The sequence below is a fragment of the Chionomys nivalis genome, chromosome 4 (genome assembly GCF_950005125.1).
Source record: "Chionomys nivalis chromosome 4, mChiNiv1.1, whole genome shotgun sequence".
Classification (NCBI taxonomy): domain Eukaryota; kingdom Metazoa; phylum Chordata; class Mammalia; order Rodentia; family Cricetidae; genus Chionomys; species Chionomys nivalis.
Window position 1 is genome coordinate 52,298,724 of NC_080089.1, and position 19,327 is coordinate 52,318,050.

A 19,327-nucleotide genomic window follows, 5' to 3' on the forward strand; every position below is an offset into this window, starting at 1 on the left:
GGCAAAGAACCCGTTTCTACGGGTAACCTGGTGCCAGTCCTTCTACGAGTCCCTCTGAGACAAACGGCCCTGGAGTAAGTTTAACCTTCCCTGGTCTTTCAAACGGGGTAACCCCTAACCCTCAAACTCCAACTGGCTGCTTTTAGTCAGGGAAAGACAGGATTAGTTAGTTGTGAGTCATTTTCCTTCTGTCTTTCTACTAGCCGAGCTCAAGTTCTTCCAGCCAACAGCAACAGTCAAGCAAATATTTTGGGGCTAACACTTAAGGATAAGCCTCACTTAGAGGCAGAATTATGTAGGCTTGTTTGCTTAACAAGTCACATAGAGGGTGGGAGGAAGCGGGGAGGAGACGCGGCAAGGCCCGCCCCCCCAGATGCGATTGGCTCCTTCTCTTCATTTAGTCACTCGGTTTGCATCTCGGTTGGACAGGTTGAGAGAAACATGTCATTAAGGTGTTGTCAAAAGGAGGACTGTATGTGTGGGCCGGTCCCTAGGTTTGTGGTTTTAGCTTTTCAAAGGCGCGGAGCTATTATGGGCTATGGGATCAAGTTCGGGAAAACTAGTCTTCTTTATCTTGAAAAATGGCTTTGTAACAGGAGGCGCCAAGGAGCTTAAGTACACATAACTCGCACACGGGAGAGAAAATGACGAAAGTTCCTCAGGGGTTTGATTTCAGTTTCCTAAACGAGGAAGAAGCCAGGAAGATCCTCCAGGTCCTGGAAAGAAATGAGGAACTCCGAAGGGCAGAGAAGGACAGGATCAGGTAGGAGCGCACTCCTCCTGTGTGTTGGGGAGGAGGTGCCTGGGCCTGCATCTGGGGGGGAAAGGGGGGTCTGGGAATCCAGGGAACCGCTCTGCTCTCCCGGGCACCTGCTGGCACCCTGCGTAGTTGCTGCTACCGGGTGGGAAGACGTGGAACCTGTGTGGTTTTCTTTCTGTGGGTCTCCAGATGCCTTCCGGGTGCTCTCTCCAGGCTCTCCATCCCCACTGGGGTTGGCTGTGAGTCTCCGCGGGGAGGAGGGAGATTGTAGCTACTTCTTCGCATTTTCTGTGCCTAGGTCCCCACCTGTTCAGGACACCTGGGCGAACCTCGGCTGAGAGAGGTTCAGACATCTCAGGGGTTCAGGTGCCTCACAAGCCACTAGGGAAGGGCTCTGACCGTTTGGGGCACGTGAATTATTGTGGGGCATTCCCGAGAGCTGGATCCTGGCAGCTGCTCCCTCCAAACCGGAGGCCCAGGGCGGGAGATCCAGGAACTTGTCAGAGTCCTGCGTGGGTGAATGGGACTTAGACACGTGGGGTTGGCTGCGGTGTGGTGATGTAAGAAGGAGTTTCTACGGGATTTAACCAATGACCTTATTATTAAATACAGTGTTATAGGTAAGGGAGGAATAAGTTACTAGCAAATTAAATTCAGAAGTGGTTAACTGGGGGTATAAATCAACCTTCTCCCAATCCCTGCTAGGGTAGGGACCCACAGACCTATCTAAGTCTTCTGCAGCGAACTGTGGGTAGAAATTCAAGATATCCCTCAGGCTGCAATGTAAGGCATAAGCTGGAGTTTAGAAAGCCGGTGAAGTCATCAGGTTCCCGTTTCCTCCCAGCCCCTCCCACGCCCAACCTTCTCTCCCTAACTTCAAAAGAAACCCCTTCAAGAACAATCTTCAAATTGGGGGATGCTTTTAGTCTTTGCAGAGATGGAAGACACTGTGCCCGAAGCTCCGTCTTCACCTTCCTTCCTCTCCTACAGGACTCTCTGGGGGACAAGGGGGAGGCTGCAGGGCGGGGGGGGGGGGAGCCACACATTTGAAGTTTCAGAATGGAGATCTTACCACACTCTGCTTCTGAAAATCAGGCTCCATCCCCTCCAGCTGTGTAAAAAGTCTTCCTTCTGAAAACAGTGTACAGTGTATCCACACCCATATTGGCCATACAGGTATCACCCAGCTCAGAGATGGACATTAGACCTTAATAGAGATAGCTCGAAAGCATACATAATCCCCAGGCTCCCAAACTGTAGTTCTGAATGTGTTATTGGGAATATTCTTTGTCTCTTAAGAGAAGGTGGCCATTATGTATGAGGGGAAAGCAAGGGCAGAATTAGGAAATGGTGAGAGGGAGGAGAGCTTGCATTTAGGCACCAACTTGGCCCTTTTTAAATTATAGTCTTGGGAGTTCCAGTGGCAGTACTCATACAAACCGGTAGTCCTAGAAATACTGATATAATTTATTTTAAATTCCATTCAAGGGAATTTATTTTGTACTGTATTAGAGTTATGTAAAACATAACACCTGAAGGGAAGTGGAGGAAGGGTGTGTAGGGCATCTTTATACTAATTTATTACTGTTGTGTTTATATTGTATGGGTGTGGTACATGTGTGTGAGGTGAGTGCACATGTGTATGCATCTGCATAGTCCTGGAAGCCAGAGAAAAATGGCTAGTGTCCTGCTTTATCCCTCTCTGTCTTATGTCTTTGAAACGGGGTCCCTCGCTGAACCTTGAGCTAGGCTGGCTGGTGGCTAGCGATCCCCATCAATGCTCCTGTCTCTGTCCCTCACATCTCTGGGGTTACAACCCTCACATCTCCAGAGTCACAACCCTCACTTCTCTGGGGTTACAGCCCTCACATTTCCGGAGTCACAACCCTCACATCTCCAGGGTTACAACCCTCACGTCTCCGGAGTCACAACCCTCACATCTCTGGGGTCACAACCTTCACATCTCCGGGGTCACAACCCTCACATCTCCAAGATTGCAATTCTCACATCTCCGGGGTCACAACCCTCACATCTCCAAGATTGCAATTCTCACATCTCCGGGGTCACAACCCTCACATCTCCGGGGTTAGAACCCTCATATCTCTGGTGTTACAAGCATCTACCACACTTGGATTTTTATATCCGCTAGTGCTGACTCAAGTCTTTCGCTTGCACTGCAAGTGCTCTTATACCCCTCCTGCTCCTTTAAAGTAGCTTTAGAGTTGCCCGAGCCCTTGCCTTGTGCTTTCTCTACTGCAACTCATGTTGCCCACATCAGTTGCCTTTAGGGGAAATGGGTCTATGCATAGGTGGCGAATGCTGGAAGATCAGCTATTGGGTGAAAGGCTGCAATACATCTTCTGATCTCATGACGCTCAGGTCAGAAATGAAGCACCAACAGAAAGAGCTACAATGCTAGTACGAACATCAGCTTAGAACTATTGTGTTAAACTACTAAAATGATCATCCAAACAGCTTGAAACGTCACCACTGCTGACACATAAAACCCCTTCAAGGAAAGTAGATGGTTGTATCAAGTGTCCAAAGCAATGACTTCTGGCACCTTTTCTCCTGCTTACTTCCTTGCTCCCTCTCTTGAATACCCCTATCTCCATGGGATTATCTACCATCTTCCAGCCCATGTTCGTTCGTCTCTGTAGCAGACAGTGGCCTCCAGAAAGGACTGGGTATAGCTTGGAACCCAACTGTCTCTTCTGCTCCTTATCTCAACAAGTATGATCATTATATTTTCCAACTAAGAACTCAGGATAGCTGACTTATAAGATCCCTGTAACTTCAAACAGCTCAAACCTTTGAGCTGTCTGAGAGATGCTGGGGCCTTTACGCTTCCTCAGAACCAGCTTCAAGATCTCTTGAGTAGGACAGTGAGGGACAAGATAGGGGAGTTTGACTGTTTGATGATGGATTCGCTTGTGTTTCTTATAGATTTGAGATGTCAATAGAAGACTGAAAGGAATTCCTATAGTTAGAAATATAGGATGGCACAGTTACACAGGGCCAGAGGGTTCAGATATAGATGTCAAAACTACAGGAATAGCTGAGATCCCAATGTAGGAGACAGGTGCCCCGCCCCTGACTCCCCAAGTGTTCTTAGTCATGCAGAGATGTCCCCGAATCTTCATCAGCCCTTGATCTCTTTGGTTCCTGTTTCTGGGAGAGGATTTGCATTTACTATTACAGTGGAATATTTATTTGGAAATTTATTCAAAATTTTAAGGGAACCACCAAGATTCAAGTTGATAAGTAGGCAAAAGAGAGAAGTAGACCAATCATACTTGAATATACATCAGAAATAAACAAAAGAGATGGGGAAATGTTGAGTTATAATCAGAAAGGAAAGTTAACTTTGAGATACCCACAGTAAGCATGTTATTAGCATCATAAGTAGATTGCAAACCTTTTCCAAAAGTTTTGCTTTTATTATTTTTAATTGTGCATATAATGCATATTGGTGTGTGGGTCTGAGCATGTGAGAGCAGGTGCCCATAGAAACCCAAGGGGACATGGAATCCTCCAGAGGTGGAGTTACAGGTGGTTATAAGCTGCCTGATGTGGGTATTGGAAACCAAACTTGGACCCTCTGCAAAATCAGTCTGCATACTTGACTGCTGAGCTGTCTCCGCAGTCAACCCTAGTGATCAATAGCACATTTTGGTTAAACTTTGCCTTTGACCCAGTTTTCCATCTCTTAGATATTTCTCATCAGTAGGAGGCTTAAGTAAGAGGAGATAACCATAGCAGCCTTTATTAAGTACTGCCTTTTATATAATAACAGTAATTATTGTCATAATAATAGCAGCTAACATTTACTAGGCAATACTGTATGCCGGTCGTCACAGAAACATGCTGTACAGCTTTAACAAATCTTCCCAATAACCATGTTAGGCTTACTTTTTAGTTTCCATTTCACAGAGAAGGAAGCTACTTATAAAAGCTGAGTATTTTGTCTAAAGTAATAGAATAGAATTCAAATCTAAGTCTGTCTTAGAATTATTTTTTTTTCTGTCAACGTTGAATGATAGTCACAGCCATTCCCTGGGACACAAATTATGATATTTAACAAGCGCAAAACACTTGCCCAGAGTCCTTTAGTTCACAAAGTACAAATCTAAAACTTGATCCAAGATCTTTCTGGCTTTAAATAACTTTTATTTCTCCCATATTGAATGTATATGTATTTATCTGTATAGATTTACCTCTGTATGGACTTTTATATAATTGCTTTTATTTTCATCCTAAATCTGATCAAACAGAAATTTTTACTTTTCTTTCTTGAAAGCTAACAATAGGGCTGGAGAGTTGGCTCAGTAATTAAGAGCACTGGCTGCTCTTGCAGAGGATCTAGGTTCAATTTATAGCATCACCTGGTGGCTTACGAACATCTGTAACTCCAGTTTCTGGGTTCCTATCTGCCACCTCCTTCTGACCTCCACGAGCCCTAAGCATGTACACCATGCATATACAAACATACATACAGCCAAACATCATACACATAAATTTTTTTAAATTTTTGAAGCAAAAATAGGTTACAATAATTGTACTGAAGGCTGCCACTGGCTGGGAACTTGCATTTTTTCTAATTCTTACAATGTTTTAAATCTCCAGTCTCACTAGAAGCTGCCAGCACACAAGACATAGCTTGTGCGAATACCAACAAGCCAGGCAGTGTGTGTGCTGTGTCTCGGCACAGCATCACCATACACTACTGCTGCAAAAAGCATTGAAGTGACGCTCTTGCTTTGCTAATCCAGCTGGCAGAAAATCCACAACTGAAATCTTTAATCTGAAAACACTTCCTATTTCCACTGACTGTGGAAGCAGAGAACGCAGTGACCCTAGGTAGTTATACTGGGTACTTCTGTTATTATTGTCACCAAAAACAGAATATGCTTCATAGGATTCACTCTGGTCACGGCTGGAGAAGGCAGTTTCCATGATGACAGAGAAGGTGTGAAGGAGATCATGGTTGTGGGAATGGTGTTTGTATTTCATGTTGGAGGACCAGAACGTGGAGAAAGAAGAATGCTAGAACTCAGCTAGCTAGCCTTCTCGTTCCCTTTTCTTCAATCTAAACCCAGCCATGGGATGGTGTCTACCCCAGCCAGGGTCAGCCTTCTGCCCTCAGTCAATCCTCTTGGGGAACACCCCAGAGACATACCTAAAGGCATGTCTCACTAATACCCCAGTGGTTTCTTTTTCATAGATTCCCTGGGTGAGAATCATTGGGTCTCACTTGCCAGTCCAGTCTAGCCATTCGGGAAATTCCAGGCTCAGTGAGAGACCTTGCCAGTAAATAAAATGGTAAAGAAAGGATTAAGGAAAACAGTAAAGTTCAGTAGGCACACACGCGCGCGCGCACACACACACATACACACATACACACATACACACATACTAAAAATGCCTATTGCACATTTTAACATCAGTATCTTGTATTTTATTTACTTATTTGGAGGGGGTGGCATGTGCACACATGTGCACAGTACATGTGTGAAAGTCAGAGGACCATGTGCAGAGGTTGGCTCTCTCAGTCCATCATGTAGGTCTCGGGAACCAAACTCAGGTTTTTAGGATTGGGGACATCTTTACTCAGTGACCCATCTCTCTGGCCCTCTATACATTTAAAGTTTTTTTGTTTTTGTTTTTATTATTTTCGAGACAGGGTTTCTCTGTAGCTTTTTGGTTCCTGTCCTGGAACTAACTCTTGTAGTCCAGGCTGGCCTCGAACTCACAGAGATCCGCCTGCCTCTGCCTCCCGAGTGCTGGGATTAAAGGCGTGCGCCACCACCGCCCGGCTACATTTAAAGTTTTGAGATTGTTTATTTACGTGTGTGCGCACACGATCACACGCACACGGGTGTGCATGCCCCAGTACTTGTGTAAAAGCCAGGGACAACTTGTAGGAGCTGGTTCTCTCCAGGGGATGGACTCTGGCTGTCAGACTTGGGGGAAGGTGGGTTCTCCAGCTGAGTCTTCACACTGGCCCTCTCTATAGATACATTACATAAGGCTATACTCCTAACTGTTAAAATAGTTACGTCTTAGGAATAATATTTAATTTCCTTTCCACCTTGCTTTTGAGGTCTCTCTTATTATTTCTGCTGCTGAATATGCCAGGCTAGCTGGCCCATGAGCTCTCTCTGCCTCCCATTTCCTACAGCAGTGCTGGGCTCACACGTGCAAGGCGCTCATTCCCAGGGCAGTGTTGAGCTCATGGATATAAGCCTTTCTGTGGGTTCCAGAGAACAGGCTTGATTTTGCATCCTTCTATTCATTTTTGAGGGAGGATCCCCTTTATCCCAGATTGCCCTGATATTTTTTAAACAAGAAATGAACTTGTCAGATCCTATTCTTGAATACATATAGTATTTTTAAGATATTTTCCATAATAGCTATAATATATTGCATTCCTATGAACAGAATATGAGAGTTCCAGATTTTGTCTTAGTTACTCAGGCTGCTATAGTGAAATGAACACCTTAGCATAAGAAGTTCATTGTTCACAGGTCTGAAGCTGGGAGTCTAATACCAGGTCTAATATTGAATATCAAATGTTTTCAATATTTTTATTTTACCCCATCTTATAAGTTTGTGGTGTTATTATATTCTATTTTGCATTTCCTAATGACTAACGATCGTAAACATTTTCATGTAGCTATCTGCTTTTCATCTCTTCTCTTTGATGTCTATTCAAATCTTTTGCATATTTTTGTGTTGCTCATTTTCCTACTGTTGGTTTTTTTTAAATTTCTATATATATCCTGGACACCACCTTTGAGGAGTGCAAGATTTTACAAGCATTTTCTTTCCAGTTGTAGCTTGTTTCATAGTATCTTTACAGAACAAAAAGATCACTCTGATGAAAACCAATATACAAAGTTTTCTTTTGATAATTGTGCTTTTGGTAGCATTTGGAAAACTTTTGCCAGACACAAAAGCACAGAAATCTTTCTCCTATGGTTTAAAGGGATTTTCTTTCAAGTCTGATGTATTAGATGGTTCCATTTTTGAAACATTTTCATACATAGTAAGCAGTTTAGCTTGGGCTTCATCTTATTTCCTGGCTATGGATGCCCACTTATCCCAATATATTTCTTAGACAGTCCCTCCTTTGCTGACCTACTTCTATGCCTTTGTAAAAATATGTATTGGGTTGTGTTTCTGGACTCAGTCCTATTTTTCTATCTATATGCTCTTTCCTTAATAAATACATTTGCTTAATTTCCACGGTTTTATAGTAAATCTTAACATCAAAATTATAGAGATAATTATTTTGCCTCTTATGTTCCTTCACTTTCCTGTATTAGTCTTAGATTTACCTGTGTGTTATTAGTGCAAATCCACACTAAGGCTCTTGGGTCTCAATATTTTGCTAAACTTACATAGATATGGTTTTATTTCTTCTTGTCTGACAGGTATGTCCTTTTTCCTTAGGGCTTCCAACATGGCACTGAGCAGGGCTGTAGGGGTATACATGCTGACCTTGACCCAGAAGCTTCAGTCTTTTGGCGTTAAATGCGATGTTGGTTACACTTTTATTACAGACACTTTGCATTAGAGTTTATTTCTTGCTGTTGAGATTTTTGGTCAAATGCTTTGAGACAAAAGTTAATGCATCATGCGGTTTTGTATTTTTAGACTCGATATGGTGTTTGCGGTCACCACCTTTAAAATACTAATATTGTTGCAGAAATAAACTGTGTTTTTGAAAATGCATGCTGGTCTAACCTCCAGTCCCTCAGTGTGACTCTTGGAGAGAGGGCTTTCACAGACAGGTAGATGACTGAAATGGGATCACTGAAGGGAATCCACAGTAATGACACTAATATCCTCATTTAAAAACTCTGGACACACGGAGCAGACGTAAGAGAGAAGCCATGTGCAGACTGGCATTACAGTTACACAGGAAACGAATGGTCAGGAACAGGGCTGGTCATGGCCTGGTCATGTGGAGGAAGCAGGACCCTGCCTCACTTGATCTTGACCTGCAGACTGTAGGACCATCCATCCATCCACAGTCACACAGTTTCTTTAGTATAACCCTTATCGCAGGACTTTCTTACCATCGGGCTAGCACACAGGCACATTCTCAAGGTAAGCCCCATTGGTCAAGGGTGTATCGCTACTATAGTTAAATTGGTTTGCTAATATTTCCTTAGTTTTGACGTCTGGACTGGTGAAAGATACTGATGTACTGTCTTTCCTATAACCTGTTGTTTTGCTTTATTTTTGAGACAGACTTATGTGTAGCCCCGTCTGTTCTCATACTTTGCAGTCCAGGCTGGTCTCCAACTTTTGATCCTCCTGACTCCTTTTCTAAGCATTGGGAATACAGGAACGAATCACTATGGCATGCTTAGGATTTATATCTGGATTTTTGTTTTGGGGGTTTTTTGTTTGTTGGATTTCTATGTTTGTTTGTTTTTTGTTTTGTATTGTATTTTGAGAGGGGGTTTCTCTGTGTAGCTTTGGAGCCTATCTTGGAACTCACTCTGTAGACCAGCCTGGCCTCAAATTCACAAAGATCTACCTGCCTCTGCCTCCCAAGTGCTGGGATTAAAGGTGTGCACTCCCACTGGCCAGCTGATTTTTGTCTGTTTTAATGCTGAGTAACTCTGGCTTTGTTACGGATTCTCTCCTATTCCTGTGAGAGAGAGTTGAACTTCTTCTATAAGCATTTGGGAAAAGTTCCAGAAATAGAGTTTAATTTTCTCAAAGATTTTAATTATAAATCAAATTTCTTTAATGAAACCAGGCTTTTCCAACTAGATTTCCCTGCATAAATTGTGTAGTTGACAGTTTCAGAGAAATGAGTCCATTTTGCCTAAATCATCACATTTATGTATATAAGGTTGTTAGAGTATGTTTCTTGGGGGCTACATTAATAGTGTCTTTTTTGACATAGTGACCATTTCTATCATTGCATGAGTGCATTTATTTAGGTCTAGCATTTTATTTCCTATTTTTTTATTCCTCTTTTTCTCCTCTCCTGCCTGCAACATTAAAATATTTTAAATATTTATTTATTTTCTGTTGGAAGGGGTACACATATGCCACAACACACAATGCGGAGGTCAGAGGACAATGTGAATGATCTGGTTCTCTTTTTCCACCGTGTGGATCCCAAGGATCAGACTCAGGTCCTCAGGCTTAGTAGCAATCGCCTTTATCTCTTGCAGCCTTTTTAAGTATTCTTTTCAAAATTGTTTACTGAAGTTTTAACTGTTGCCAATATACAATATTCGGTAGTTGCTCTGGGGTTAGATACATACATACATACATACATACATACATACATACATACATACACACACACACGTCTTTTTACAAAATAATCACTATTTTGCTAAGGCAGGTGCTACCACACCTGGGCCCTCTTTATACTTTCTAGTTCCCTGAAGCCTCTATCAGTCCTCCATCTTTTTGAAAGATGTAGAGAGAGGGGGAAAAAAATTAAAGCTGGGTGCGGGAGTTGCCACATCTTAGAACCGCAGCAGCTCCCATCAGAGCGATCTCCCTCCCTGGGTGTTTCAGCAGTGAGCATGCTTGCTCCCAGGAGACCCCTTTCCTGCACCCCAAATCCAAACTAGAGGCACCTTCTGGACACTTCTGGCTATCTCCCGTCCCTTCTCTGGGAATCGGTTAGAATCCAACTGAAAACCAAAAACTACTCTGTGTATAAGGTAGTGAACTGGCCTCGTGGCGACAAACAGAACCAATGAGGAGAGGGGGAGTGATGGCGAGTCAGGGGAAGGCGGTAGGGTACGTGGAACCTGCACCACAGGGGTATAGACGCCAAAGCACGCTGGGGAGTGGTTCTTCTCAGGTAATGGGGAAGAAAAAACAAACTTCTGATCTGTTGTGCTGGCCAATTTCCAACCAGCAATAGTTAAGCAACCGGTTGGCTTGTAAAATTCCTGAATGTTTAGTAATGAGAGCCAGTGCGAGCCAGCTCTAAGAGTCACCGTTTTATACATAAGAGGGTGTTCTCTAACCCTCTGGGTCCTGCAAAAGAAAGAGGAGTCCTGGTGGGTGTGAGTCAGTATCTGGAGATGATGCGAGAAGGTCATTTGCAGAAATTCCCTATCTAAGTCAGTCAAGAGAGGGGAGCAAACCCTTGGCTTCCCTCTTCCTCCTTACCTATTAATTCCTGCAGGACCACAGTCAGAGCTCTGCAGAGGATGCAGGCAGGTGTCCTCTCCCAGTAGCTAATACCCACCCCTTCTTTCTTCCCATAGTTTTGCCTCTCCTTTGTCGCAGTTTGGAGTCTTTCTCCTAGCGCTGCTCATCCGCATTCGCTACCCTGCCTGAAGATTCTCTGGAGCATCCCCCATACGCAACACTCCTGTCCAGATTCCGTGCTTTTTTCTTTGCTCTTTCCCTACACCAAGCACCTTGAGAGGTGCCCTATTCTTCTGTGGCTTCCCCAGCCTGCTGCTTCTCTCTGCCTTGCTCCCTTCTGTATGGAGCAGTTCCTTCCCAGAAGGGACTGTGACCAGGCACTATCATACATGTAAAAGACAAGGTCTTTGAACATAGACTCAGGGCAGAGCCCCTTAGGTACTGGAGGCTCCAGATCTGAAACTGAGAATTGAAGGACTTGAAACTGGACACCTCCAGGCACAGGCTGCTCACACCCCATACCCCTCTTCCCAGACCTCTGGCTCTGTTGTCCTCCAATGGGATGATCCTCCTTGACTCAGATTCTGGGTGAGGGTCATGACTGTCATGCCAGTCGCTTGCAACTCTAATCAGCTGCTCTGAGTGAGGCCAGGCACCCGCTCTGAAGTTCCTCCCGGGTGAAGCTTAGTGCTTCGCGCCTACACAGAGGCTGAGGCTGTAAATGATTGGGTTCAGCTGAAGTGATGCAATGCTGTCGTGGCAGACACGAGACTTGCCTGTCTAAGGGACTAGCTGTGCACCTGCCTTCTCCATGCTCACTCAGGTCCTTGACACATCTGCTGGGCATGTTTGGCATCTATGATGACATGTCCCAGGCCATTGTGATTCTTAGCTATGGCTGATTTAAGAAACTCTCAAAACTACCAATGCCTGGCCCCACCTCAGTATAAACTGGCTTCCTGCCTGCCTTCCTTCTTTCCTTCATTCCTTCCTTCCCTCTCTCCTTCCTTCCCTCCTTCCTGTCTTTCTTTGTCTTTTCTTTTCTTCTTCCTTTCTTTTTTTTTTTTTTTTTTTACTTAATGTCTGAGATTCTAGGGTTCCACTTACCATGAATGTGAAGCTCAGTTCATGAAGAAACCACAAGTCTTGGAATGTAAATTCATATTAGAGAGGCTTGGGGTCCAAGGAGCCTACTGGAAGCTTCAAGGATACAGCATGCCTCATGTGCTGGGCTTTTATTAGGAGGAACTACCTGTAAAGACACTGTACAATCAGCCGGGCGGTGGTGGCGCACGCCTTTAATCCCAGCACTTGGGAGGCAGAGGCAGGTGGATCTCTGTGAGTTCGAGACCAGCCTGGTCTACAAGAGCTAGTTCCAGGACAGGCTCCAAAACCACAGAGAAACCCTGTCTCGAAAAATCAAAAAAAAAAAAAAAAAAAAAAAAAAGATACTGTACAATCATCAAATCATGCTTACAAGGAATAGGGGGTTTTGCTTAGTATATCACTAGGGAGGACAAAGACAAAGGAGTATGAACAGAAAAATATGAAAATATAAGAATCCCGTACATCTCAAGAGAAGCCTATTCCAGCTCCTGTGCACAGATCATTTCCTTCTGTCCTTAGTGAGCCGGGGCTCAGAATGTCCCTAGGTGCAGAATGTGTTTCTTTCTCGGACAAAGCTGTTGAGAATATCATTTGTTCTTTGACAATTTCATCCCTGTACACAATATATTTTGATCATGCCCAACCCTGCCCCCCGTCCTCCTGGACACAGACCAACACATCCTCCTGCCACAGGCATGGTCCCCCCAAAACCGCCGAGTCTAGTTAGTGCTGCCAGCTGGAATATTGGCTGAGTTTGTTGGTTTGATCTTGTGCAGGTCTTATGCAGATAACCGTAGCTGTGGTGTGCTCATCGGTACAATAGGCACGTTGTGTCTACAAAATACCATCCACAGCACATTTTCCCAGACTCGTGTGCTTTCCCGCCCCTTTTTGGTGACATTCCCTTAGCCTTTGATAGAGTGGGTGGTATAGATGTCCTGGTTATGCATTCAACATTCACTTATTCTCAGCTCTTTGTTAATCTGTATTGCCGCCCACAGCAGAAAGAGGCTTCTGTGGCTGAGATTGAGGGCAGCACTAATCTATGAGTATAGCCATAAATATTTAGAAGACAGTTTCTAACAAGTCCGTTTAGCAAAAGAACAGCAATAGCTCCCCCTAGGGCCCATGAACTCCTGACCATGGGTGACAGGCATGTGGAACAGGCCTTTTTAAAGCTCCTCAGATGAGACTAACGCTAAGGGACCTGACAGCCCCTGGGCCCTTGGATCATGTACTTCAACTGTCCCATCTTTCCTCCACTCCACTCCTTTGCATGAGTTGAGAGAATGCTAATATTTCAGGAAATCCTGTGCTAGGGAGGAAAAAGCCTGGGGTCCTGGCATAGACCTTTTGAGGGGACCATCCTGCTGCAAACATTAGGAGCTTTGTTTCTGCTATTTCCTGATTTACAGTTGCTTGACCAATCAAAGCTATCTTCTGCCCCTGGAGCTGTGTAGTCAGGCAACTGGAAGAACCACCTTTTGCTTTCATTGTTTTTATTTTACACCACCCCAACCCCTCCAGTGCAGGTTACTGTACACACAAGGCTGTGATGGCCATAAGCTGCTCAGGTCCTGGTCCCAAGAACAGACTTCCTTAAGCTTCATTATAAGGTATAGTTCTACTTTGACTGTTGAATGGTATTTCTTTCTCTTTCTTTCTTTCTTTCTTTTTTTTTTTTTTCTGTGTGTGTGTGTGTGGTTTTTCGAGACAGGGTTTCTTTGTAGCTTTGGAGTCTGTCCTGGAACTAGCTCTTATAGATCAGGCTGGCCTCAAACTCACAGAGATCCACCTGCCTCTGCCTCCCAAGTGCTGGGATTAAAGGCGTGTGCCGCCATCACCACCAGGGTTTTTTTTTGAGCCAAAATTTTTATTTATTCATTTCTTGCACTTGAAGTACTCTTCGATGACATCCTTGGCCTGAGATTCTTTGCCATAGTCCTTAACCACTACACAACTGCAACCAACTACTTTCCGTGGCTTTCCCTCTCGATCAGCCTTACAGAGTCTACCCATTCCCCGAGATTCTTGCTGCCATCAGCCTTAATGAGGTTGATTTGGTGCTCAGCACAAAGGGCCTCCACCAACTTGACAGTCATAGGCTCATCACAGTTGGATGCAAGCACACAGAGATGGGCTTGGCGCTTGTCTAAGGCTTTGGCAGCTTCGCGGATGCCACGTGCGAGACCATCGTGGATGAGGGCGGTCTTCAGCACCTCTTGAAGAGCAGTGTTGACGTCCATTACACCTCCAGCAGCAATGCCTTCCTCAGCCATGGCGGTGGATTACGGGTGAGGCCGAATCTTGAACTCACCCGTGGCTCCGCCTCCGCGCATCTCGGGCGGCGGCAGGGGAAAAGCCACCACCAGGTTTTGAACAGTATTTCTTAAATGGCTGCTGTGTACTTGTGTGTGGCAGCTCTCTTCTCCCAAACGCCATGGAGATATCTAAAAACTGACTTCAGGGGTTGTGCAGATTTGAGGGTCATTTTAACTTGTTAGCTGGATTACATATAACATTTGTACTTGAGAGTGCACTTACATCACGTGACTTTCCCTTTTCAGCCCAGATAAAGCACTAACAACCGACCAAAGAAACAACTCCAGAGAGGTTTAGCTTCCTGAACCAGAGTTTTCAGAACTCCAGATGAGGGGTTAGCTACAGAATGTGGGTGACTAAAGGCAGCTGTATTGCTGCATTGCTGAAAAGCTCACACCAGGATGGATAGGATGCAGGAAGGCTGCATCCCCAAAACTACCCTGAATGGCTTACTTGGCTGAGCTGGGTCAGTCTCCTCTCTCTGGCAGTTGTTACTGCGAGAATAACCTTAGGGAGGCGCCTCGTGGCCTCGCAAGTTTCCGGAGCTCCCTGCACTTATGAGTTTCATTTACTTCTGGAGTCTTGAAGGACATCCCTCTAGGAAGGAATGTTTCCATTTGGAGGGCATGGCTGCACAATAACTTAGAAGTTCCTCCGCAGGACCAGGAGCCAAGTAAGGCCTCTGCTCGCTAGAAGTCATCCCTAAGTAGCTGGTGTTCTTTCAGTCCTACCATTTAAAAAGAAACACTCCTATGTGTGTGTGGGAGGGGTGGCAATGGCCCTACACGCCACTGGGGAGTATATGAAGAAGAGTATGGCCACCCCTTCAATGTTGTCAAGCGATCTCCATGCACCACAGTCTATTTCTACTGTAGGTCGCCATATAACATTGGCTCCAGAGGAGGCAACCGGAGAGGTCGATAAATGAGGTCATGTCTATCCACAGCTGTTTAATTACCTAGCCTCTGCCATCCAGGCCGATGTCTTTAAACATTTATGAGTAACATATCCCCTCCAGGTTAGCTGTCTCTACCTTCAAAGCCGTGGCAGATCCCACCTTCTCTGGCTTCGGTTGAACTTCTTCTTACTTCCAGTTTTCTTCTTACTTCCTTGCAGGCTGCCTTTTAACACCTCTTCTGTGCTTTTGAAGTGGGTCTGCTGGAATAAGCCAATATAAAAATGTATGGTGCGCGTGTGTGTGCACATATGTGTGTGCATGTGTGCATGCATGTGTGCGGAGATCAGAAGCCAGCATCAGAAACTTTCCTCAGTCACTTTACACATTAGTTTTTTAAGTGAACCTGGACTTGTCCATTCAACTAGACTGGCTGGCCAGTTTGCCGTAGGGATTCCCCTGCCTCCATCCTCCATGCACTGGGACTTACTGGTGGGTCGCCTTGCCTGGGGATTCAAACTTTGGCCTCATGCCTGCATAGCAAATGTTTTACTAGCTGAACTATCTCTCTAACTGGTGTAAACTTTTATTAAAACAATTTGCACATATTTAAAAACAAATTTGCAAATAGTGTAAATACTACAATTTCCAATCAGTAACCCTTCAAAATAGCAGAAATGGTTGTAATTTATGTTCAGAGGTCAGAGGTGTGTGTGTGTGTGTGTGTGTGTGTGTGTGTGTGTGTGTGTGTTACACTCATTGGAGGCCAGAGATTTACATCAGGTATTGTTTCTCAGGAGCCATTTTCCTGGTCTTTGAGACAGTCTCTAGCTGACCAGGGTCTAAGTAAGCTAAGCTCCAGGGACCCATCTGTCTGCATCCCCAGGACTGAGATTACAAGTGTATGCCACTGAGTCTGGTTTTTTAAATATGAGTTCTGGGGAATCAAATGTGGTTCTTCATGGATCTAAGGCAAGCACTCTACTGACTGAACTATCTTCTGAACCCCAGGGATGGCTTTATGATCCGGGTGGTACCAATGTCCGTTGTCTCCGGCTCACTCTGGCGGTATCTTTGGTACTACAGGCACCGTTGGTGGCAGCCTCCTATGGTTGAAGGCTGTGTGTACCTCCATGAGTAGGTCATGTCAGGAGGTAATCCAGAGCCTGTCTACTTCTTTGCCTTGGATTTTTTTTCTTCCTGGGAGGCAGGAGTTTGGGAGTGTAAGTCAGGCCCCCCTCAACATTACAATGTGACCTCCTTCCAGAGCTGACAGGGATGACTAGAACCTCTATTTGGTCTTTATGGAACGTGTCACAGTTTCGGGGTCCAGGTTCCCCCTCTTAGTGTTTCATCGCACCAGAGAATAGAGGTTGGGAGCTCTGTTCTTCCCTTTAATGACAGCATTATGGGACAGATGACTTTTTTTTTGCATCAGAACTCAGTAATATTAGCAGCAAGCTCTCATTCTGCCAGCAGGTGTGTCTGAGCGCCTACCATGTTCCTAGTTGCAGAGATACAAAACTCCTCGATAAAATCATTCACACCCCAAATAGTCAATGTTCAATGTCCATGGGAGATTTGGGCCAGCAACCCCCATCAGATGTCAAAATCCACAGATACTGAAGTCCCATGTTTAAAATGATGCAGTATTTCTATACAACCTGCAGGCCACCTACTTTAAGCCACCTTTTGATTATTTATAATACTTAATCCAATTTAAATGCTATGAAAATTGTTAGACTGTATTGTCTAAGGAATAATGACTAAAATGTTTATGTGTTTCATACAAATTTAATGTGATTTTCAAATATTGTTAATTCGTATTTTGTTTTTGTTTTGTATCTATGGGTGTAGAACTCAGGAATAGGGAGGGCCAACTGTATATTCACCACTGTGTGGTAAATGATCAGGCAGTTGTGTATAGGAGCCCAGAGGTCATTGAATACCATGCTGGAGGAGATGCCACCTGAACTGAGTCTGGAGAGAGATGAGGGGTGGGTAGAGGCAGGAAGGTTCCTGGACAAGCAAAGAGTAGTGTTGGCAAGACTCAGTTATGTGGGAAACCACAGTGAGGTACAATCAGAAAGCAGAGGGGGGAACCCCCAGGATACAAAGTGAGAGGCAAATTCGGTGGCATAGATGGGTCATGGAAGGTCTCTGTGCCATGCCTAGGACCCTACGCTCTGTAAAACAGAAGACCAGAAGGAACCATGGACATATTTAGAGCAATAGAATAAAGTCAAATTCAAAGACCCAGTGGTAGGTAGCACTGGGTCCAGTCTGGATCAAGGAGAATTCTGCACAAAAGTTTAAAGTCTTCACGTATTGGGAACTTTTTTCCACTACTGTGATGCTGGGGAGGGGGGTGGAACCCTATGAGGTAACCGGGTCATAAGGGCTATGTCCATCAGAATGGACTGTCATTATTGCAGGAGAGGGACTTGGTATAAGAGCAAGTGTGGGGGATAGAAATGTACCTCAGTTGGTAGAGTGCTTGCCTAGCACGCATGAAGCCCTGGGTTCCATCCCAGAACAATATAGACCAGGCACACTGGCACACACCTATAATGCCGACGCTCAGAAGACAGATGTGGGAAGACCATTAATTCAAGATCATTCTTGGTTACACAACAAGTTAATATCAGCCTGGGATTCACAGACTCTCTCTCTCTCTCTCTCTCTCTCACACACACACACACACACAGAGAGAGAGAGAGAGAGAGAGAGAGAGAGAGAGAGAGAGAGAGAGAGAGAGAGGAGAGTAAATTGAACTTCTCTGATTTGCTTGCTCTCTCGGGCTCTCCTCTTGCTTTTTTGCCCTCTGCCATGGGATGACAAAGCACCAGGGTCCAAGACAGAGAGGAATTAAGTGACAGGAAGAGATTCAAGAAATATTGGAATGTTAAGTTGCAGGACTTGGTGGCCCCTTTTCTGAAGGTAGACATGCAAAGGGGATTACGGGTAAACGAAGGTTTCAGCTGTGATGGGGTTGGGGATCCAGCTCACTGTTTACTAATCTAGTGGGCCCAAACAGACTACACACTTTGAGTCCAAGAACGGCTAACAAAGCTGCAGTCCGATGGTCATCTCTCAGAAATATTTTGACATTACTTCATGACAGTTGAGATCAAGTCTTAGACCTGTGACCAGTACTGGAGGTGAGGGGAAGAGTGGCCCCGTTTCCAGGCAGCATTCTGGCAAGAATCCTGGAACTGTTCCCCAGCTCCAGATGGACTGGGAGTGACTACTGGGAGAGAAGCTGAGAGCAGGCATCCAACAGTAGAGGAGGGGACAGAAGCCATCACAAATACAAGCCATGATGAACAAACAGCCTGTCAAACAGCAGGAAACCAACCAGCCCAGAAGAACATTCAGGTCCTTTCATTTCCACCCCTTTGGACTTCAATGAGAAGATTTCTTTCTTTTTTTTCTCCAAGCAGAAATAATCATGGCCAACTAATTGAGACAACCCTCCCACTCCAAATAAAACAAGACCAAAGCCCAGGACTCTTGCTTCTAGCCATTTGTCCTCCCTACTAAGCCGCAAGCTTCCCTTCCAGCAGCTCTGTCCCTATCCCAACTGGATGGATAGAAATACAGTTCACCTCCAGGAAATGGAAAACCCCCCACCTCAATACATCCTGCTCCCCAGCGTAGGGCACCACAGATGTCACTTTCAAAGTTCATGCAAAGTCACTAAGAGGAGAGTCAAAGCAATCATTCTGTGTGCACCCCAGCCCCAGCCAGGTAGGAGACGTTCACCTGTGTGAAGCCCCCTGGAGCGCTCAGGCCAGTGACTCCAGCTTAGCATAAACGTATTGAACGCCTCAGACCGCAAAGCAGCAAGGCTGAGAATGAGATCCAGCAGACGTGGTGGTGAAGAGATGCCTCCTTCAAGTTCGTGAGCATGAGCGTTTGCTTAGTTTAGCCCCAGACTTTTATGGAATCAGGATGGGAAGCACTTTCACTCGGCAACATTTAAGATCCTAGACAGGGGGGCTGGAGAGATGGCTCAGTGGTTAAGAGCATTGCCTGCTCTTCCAAAGGTCCTGAGTTCAATTACCGGCAACCACATGGTGGCTCACAACCATCTGTAA

The 19,327-nt window shown here is 45.0% G+C and overlaps 1 protein-coding gene and 1 pseudogene across 1 annotated transcript in view; one reads left to right on the forward strand and one right to left on the reverse strand.

The window, feature by feature from the left end:
* The first annotated feature begins 463 nt into the window (after positions 1–463).
* Exph5 (exophilin 5) overlaps positions 464–19,327 on the forward strand; it is a 73,837-nt gene continuing 54,973 nt past the window's right edge. The window contains exon 1 of the mRNA XM_057766756.1: positions 464–763. Within this exon, the coding sequence (XP_057622739.1) occupies positions 645–763 (119 nt within the window). The 5' untranslated portion in view covers positions 464–644. The remainder of the gene's footprint in view (positions 764–19,327) is intronic.
* On the reverse strand, positions 13,877–14,289 carry LOC130872589 (40S ribosomal protein S12-like; annotated as a pseudogene).